The sequence below is a fragment of the Vigna umbellata genome, chromosome 1, assembly GCF_029865625.1.
Source record: "Vigna umbellata cultivar VRB3 chromosome 1, Vumbellata_1.0, whole genome shotgun sequence".
Lineage (NCBI taxonomy): Eukaryota > Viridiplantae > Streptophyta > Magnoliopsida > Fabales > Fabaceae > Vigna > Vigna umbellata.
The window spans coordinates 107,535,394-107,541,114 of record NC_142165.1 but is presented as its reverse complement, the minus strand read 5'-3'; the positions used below and the strand labels follow the sequence as shown (position 1 = coordinate 107,541,114).

General features: G+C 33.4%; 1 protein-coding gene across 2 annotated transcripts; it reads left to right on the top strand.

The window, feature by feature from the left end:
- Nucleotides 1-255: 255 nt before the first annotated feature.
- LOC148207076 (uncharacterized) lies at nucleotides 256-2,062 on the top strand. Of its 2 annotated transcripts, XM_088116024.1 has the most exons (4): nucleotides 256-475; nucleotides 586-653; nucleotides 737-812; nucleotides 1,090-2,062. In XM_088116024.1, exons 2-4 carry the CDS (start codon nucleotides 600-602, stop codon nucleotides 1,827-1,829), a joined length of 870 nt encoding a protein of 289 aa, XP_087972150.1. In that variant the 5' UTR covers nucleotides 256-475; nucleotides 586-599; the 3' UTR covers nucleotides 1,830-2,062. The 2 variants fall into 2 exon arrangements, with proteins under 2 accessions (XP_087972150.1, XP_087972145.1); XM_088116019.1 differs by lacking the exon at nucleotides 256-475 and having other exon boundaries at nucleotides 497-653.
- The last annotated feature ends 3,659 nt before the right edge of the window (nucleotides 2,063-5,721 follow it).

Below are 5,721 nucleotides of genomic sequence, written 5' to 3'. Positions count from 1 at the left end.
TCCACCTATAACACGTACAACAAGACCATAAATTTTAAACCTACGAACCAAAGTTACTAATACCCATAATAAACATAACGTGTGTCTCCATGAATTTAGGCATAACCACATTAAATAGTCTTACCAAGAGGAATAATTATTCGGGTCCTGTAAACATCCCACAAGAAACAAAAGGTCAGTACATCCATGAAAAGACAACAAATTAGGACAGCAAATAGATAGAAATGCACACAATAAGGTTGCTATGGTGAAAAGAAATTAGACATGGCATGTTAATTTGATTTGATTAGTTAAAAAAGAATGAAAATTTGAAAAATAAAATAAAATAAGAGGTAGAATAGAAGGAAAAGAAAAGAAAAGAAAAGAAAGGAGAAGCAGGAAGTGTGTTGTTCTTGTGTCATTGTCACATTATACTTTGGTAGCCATTTTTCTGGCCTGCTTACTTTGCTCCCCAAACGGAGAGTACACAACTCTGGTACACTCTTGGCATTTTCCCTTCTCTTTTTCATTTCATTTTATCTTTTAACTTTCACTCTCATTTTCCCATATTTTCCAATTTCTTCACTTCGCCACATTCTCTCACAGACACACTTTCTCTCATGGATGCAAAGTCCTCCCAAGCTGTTCTTCCCTCTGAGCCATTGATGTATCAGGTTACTCTCTAAACCAAAAAGAAGTCATTTTTTGCTTTTTCTTTGAAAATTTTCTGCCTAAGTTGCTTTCTTTTCTGTCTCAGACATGGTTCTTGAAAGTTTCCATCCACTGTGAAGGTTGCAGGAGGAAAGTGAAGAAGGTCTTACAGAGCATAGATGGTAACACAGAAATTTACCCTTCTCTCTTTCTGCTCTGCCCAGCAAAATTACTTCTTTTACGTACCCTGTTAACCTACAAGCTTTCCCTTTTTTGTTTTCTTTTGGTAAATTTTCCTCATGCATGGACAGATTCCGTATCTCAAATTTCACTGTGCTAACAAAGATTGTCATTTTCCGTTAGCTTGAACCGGACCATTTACTATTAACGTTTTTTCACTGTACACTGTTTTTAGGTGGTTAATGGTGACAGAATTTTCAATGTCGGGTTATTTCACAGGTGTTTTCACCACAACGGTTGACCCACAGCAGCAGAAAGTGACGGTCACCGGAAGCGTCGGCGTTGAGACGCTGATAAGGAAACTGGAGAAAGCCGGAAAACACGCCGAGATTTGGCCGGAGAATCTCGCGGCCGGGAAGGGAAATAACTCCGACAAAGACAAGCAGCAGCAGAAGAAAAAGAAGAAAAACGAACAAGGAGAAGAATCAGAAGGCAAGAATAATCACTCCACCACGACAAATGCAGTGGCTACCAAGACCACCGCGAACACTAGCAAGAAACAGACGAACGAAAAAAGTTCTGGGGAGAGGGGCAATGGCGAAAGCAAGAGCGGCGGCGGAGAAAATCAGTCAGCAGAATCGGAGAACAAGAGTGGTCAAAGCGAAGGAGTTGGGAAGAAAAAGAAAAAGAAAGAGATGGAAAAAAGTGAGAGTGATGGAAGTTCAGCATGTAACGGTGGAGCTGCGCACAGTGGATCCTCTGGGCAGGTGAATCTGAGCCCTACACGTCAGCAATTCAACCTGTATCCAGAAAATTACTGTTATCCCCCACTTGTGTATCTGGCAACTCACAACAGGTTATGTCCCATGGGAACAATGGGTGGTCCTTCCTACTATGTTTCACCATTGCCCTACATGTGTGCAGGCATAGACCACGATCCTTATCGCCTTCAATCTACGCCCTTCGTTCCCTTCGAGATCTTCAGCGACGAGAATGCAAATGGCTGTTCTATCATGTGAGAAACCAAGATACTACCTTTTTGTTTCTTTCATGGTCCCATATCAGCTCTTGTTTTGCTATGCTACGCTATATGGTATGCTAGTTTTGTATTTTTTGAGGGAAAATCGATGGAGCTTTGTGCTGTTCTTGGATTTTCTGGGTTCAGATATATATACCCTGTTGGCAATTTTACTTATTTTCATTTTGATGGACCAAACTGTAAATAATGGTGAATCATGGACCCTTTCGATAATCGTCTCTCTTACTATTATGCAATTTGCCAAGAGATGAGATGTTAGGATTAGATGGCAAGCATGTCAATGTCACGTCCGAAGGGCATTTCGTGAAGACTGGACTGTGCTATGCAGGCAAAGCAGAGGCAAGGCAATGGAATGAAGCTACACATAAGAATCTTTTTCATGCTGTCAAATGTACTTTCGCAGTCTCACTATTTAAACCAAATCATAATTTATCAGAAAAATCACTCACCATTTCAATATAATACTTCCATGCTAATCATCTTTTCAAGTTAGGGCTTCATCACAATTTTCAACAAATTCAGGACTCACTGCATTTGCTCCAACAAGGACGCTTGAAAAAAGTCCATTGACCCAGCCGTGATTAGTGCCGCGTTTGGCTGATGTTTTCTGGGACATGGCAAAAACATAAAATAATAGCACTATCATCAACCTAAGAACATATATCTAAGCAGAGTTATTATTATTATTTTTTTGCATGAAATTTTCTCTCTTGGGCACACGGTGTATAAATTATATTGTTATAACTTCAAAGTTGTGATAGAAAAATGGGTGTTATTCATTCAAAGCTGAACTGCATAATCTGACGCCACAGGGTAGCATGACATGCCAAAAGGACTTGTCCTTTCTAGAAATTCTAGCTTTGGGTCAAAACTGCATAATCTCAAAGTCAATTTATTTTGTTCGAATAATGAGAATCATTATTCGGTCATCCCTTCCAGATTCCCGAAATCAACTTGCCTGCACGAATAAAGCGGAATGAGATTGAATTGAATCAATGTTTGAAATTGCAACAGAACAGTATTAAAGGAACGATTATAATTATAATGTTGGTAGTGTGAAAAAGATTATTTATACATTTTGGCAAAGCACATAACAGAGGGAAGAGTGTGTTTGTGGAAATAAATGTAGTAAAAAATGATGGTTCCGTAATGAGATAAGTATGAGGGAACAATTAATGTTGTCTGCATTTTGCATGTTAAGATGTTAAGCGAGGCCATGTGAGGGAATCAGGATGTGGACCTGAGGCATTGTAAAGATGAAGGGAAAAAAGTGGAGAAAAAGTATAAAAGGAAGAAACATGGGTGAAGAGCAGTTAAAAAGTAGTGCTGCATTGAAGTGAAATAAAATGCACTGCACGATAGGACACTGCCGTTCAACTCATAAGGTGCAATTTTTTTAGGACAATGGAAAAACTCTTTCATTCTCACTTTATTTTAACATCATTTTTCTACAAGACCATGTGGATTTTCTCTATTGGGGGTGTTTATTTCGCAATAGATCACTTTATTATCCACAATCTCAAAAAATAGATCAGGTTCTTCGTAATAATAATTATAATAATAACGGGACAGAAAAACTAATACATTTTAAATTGAGGCTAGCCTGTACTTTTTGAAGATGGATAGAAAGTTGTAGCAGAAATCTCATATTTTAAAATTCTTGTGAGATAAAACAATTTATATTTGTATTATATGGTAGTTTGGTCTGAACGGTTAACTACAGTTATAATGGTCAACCACTGAGCTTGACTAACCATGAACCAGTTCAGATAGTTAATCCATAGTTAGTTTGGAGAACAAATCAGTGAGCTCAACCAAATATTAAATAGACCGATTGATCATACACCAACCTTTTTGGACATCCGCAACCTAGACTGCAAGTCACTGAGCCTAGTTGGTAACCAAAGAGGTCGATCGGATATGTACCAACCCAAATAACCAATCACCAGCTCAGTGAGCAGAATATTGAGCTCGACTAACTACCAAACAGGTCAACTACCCATACACCAGTTCATATAAGTCGAACATCGACTCAGATAACATTACTATAATATATTAACCTTAAAACTGATAATTAAGATATTAAAGTGTAATTACTCATAATTGACTGCAAATAGGCCAATATTAATCAAAAGTCTAACATAAAACCTATAAATAAAGGCTAGAGATAGGAGGGTAAGTTAGATACTTTTGCATTAATTACTACCTTGTCAAATGTTTAGTGGCATGGAAGATACCCCACTACCTTACGCCATAATCGATTAAAACAATTAAATAATTAATATTAAGATATTAAATTAAATAAAATATTTTTATTTTAACTTGAATTTAAAATTTTCTAAACTTATTTTTTAAATATTAAATTATTTTTAAAATTTTATTTCATAAGTTATTATTTAAATATATTAATATATCAATAAAATCATTTACAAATTTTTATAAATTTTGATTTTATTTATTTATATTTTTCGGTATCTTTCAAACAACTTCACTTTCTATTTTTTCTTTTTCTACATTTTTTTCCTTTTTCGAAAACCTATTTATCAAGTAACCCATATAGATAAAGAAACAAAAATTTACTCCACAATAATCAAAATTAAAGATGTCAAAGAAGATCATTTTACTCGTTTTGGTCCGATCAGTCAAATATAGGGCAAATGAATTGGCCTACCACACCAAAATGAATTATATCATTTAAGTTTTATTAAAAATAAAATGAAAACCATAATTTAATAGGATAAAATCTTAAATTAAATGTTGAGTCATGAGAATAATAAAATATTTTTTTTCTTACTAGCACAATATTTGTAAATGAAGTGTAAAATGAAAAAGTATAAAACTATTAATTTTATAAGATTATTATATTAAATCAAAACTTACAAGTCTAAATAAGTTAAAATCTCATAATCTGATTTTTATGTTACTTAATCATCGTTTCGAAACAATAAATTTCTATCTTCTTTCATATCACATTATATCAAATTTAAATCTAACAAAAAATCATTTAAAAAGATTAAAAAAAAAAATGTAACTACCCCATCGAAGATTGAACTGTGTAAACATATTTAAAAATATATTAACAATTTTTTTTAACAACTTTTTAACAATAAGGTGAATTATTATTTTATTGATTCGTATATTTAAAACAGACCAATCATAAGCTACTACGCATGATGTTGTAAAGGAATTGTAAAAAAAATTGTTAAAAAAACATTTTTCATTCGAATCCTATACTTGACTTTTGTGTAAACGAGGCCCACAACCAGTGTTGCTATTAACAAATTGTTTAGCAAGTGTTGATGACTGCTCTTTGTTCTCCAGAACCCCGCCATGTTTTTTTCATTAGTTACAACATTTAGTTGACTTTAGTAATAATATTTCTTAATAATCTTTTAGCGATATATAATGTTACTTCGAACATTGTTTATACGAACACTAATAAGATATAACAATATTTCTTAGTTACTTTGCTTCATAAGATATAACTTTGTTCTTTTCGTTACTTTAACATATACTTTGACATATCTTAATTATTACTTTAATATAATGAAACTATATGACGTATATGATTTGTGTGCTATTTTATTCTAAACTTGACCGGAAATAGTTTCATATATATCTAAAGCTCGGTTTTTCTTTAAATTTTACACAAATACCCCTTTTATTTCAAAAATATTATATTGTCATCCATTTTCACTTTATGTTTGCATTGTCTTTAAATTTTTATTTGATGATTGTTCTCTTCTAGTCTTTAAAAAAAGAAAAGATTACCCATTATGCATTTTCATAAATAAAATAAACACATATTTAAATATTTAATATGAGTTTATGGTACCATGCATCAGGGATATTATTGAGCTACATAGCGCACA

What these genes read in the sequence shown, in the direction of transcription:
- LOC148207076 (XM_088116024.1), top strand. Translation starts at nt 600, where the DNA reads ATGGATGCAAAGTCCTCCCAAGCTGTTCTTCCCTCTGAGCCATTGATG. An exon ending in CTGAGCCATTGATGTATCAG is followed by an intron (nt 654 to 736) that starts GTTACTCTCTAA and finishes TTTCTGTCTCAG; the next exon opens with ACATGGTTCTTGAAAGTTTC. An exon ending in GGTCTTACAGAGCATAGATG is followed by an intron (nt 813 to 1,089) that starts GTAACACAGAAA and finishes GTTATTTCACAG; the next exon opens with GTGTTTTCACCACAACGGTT.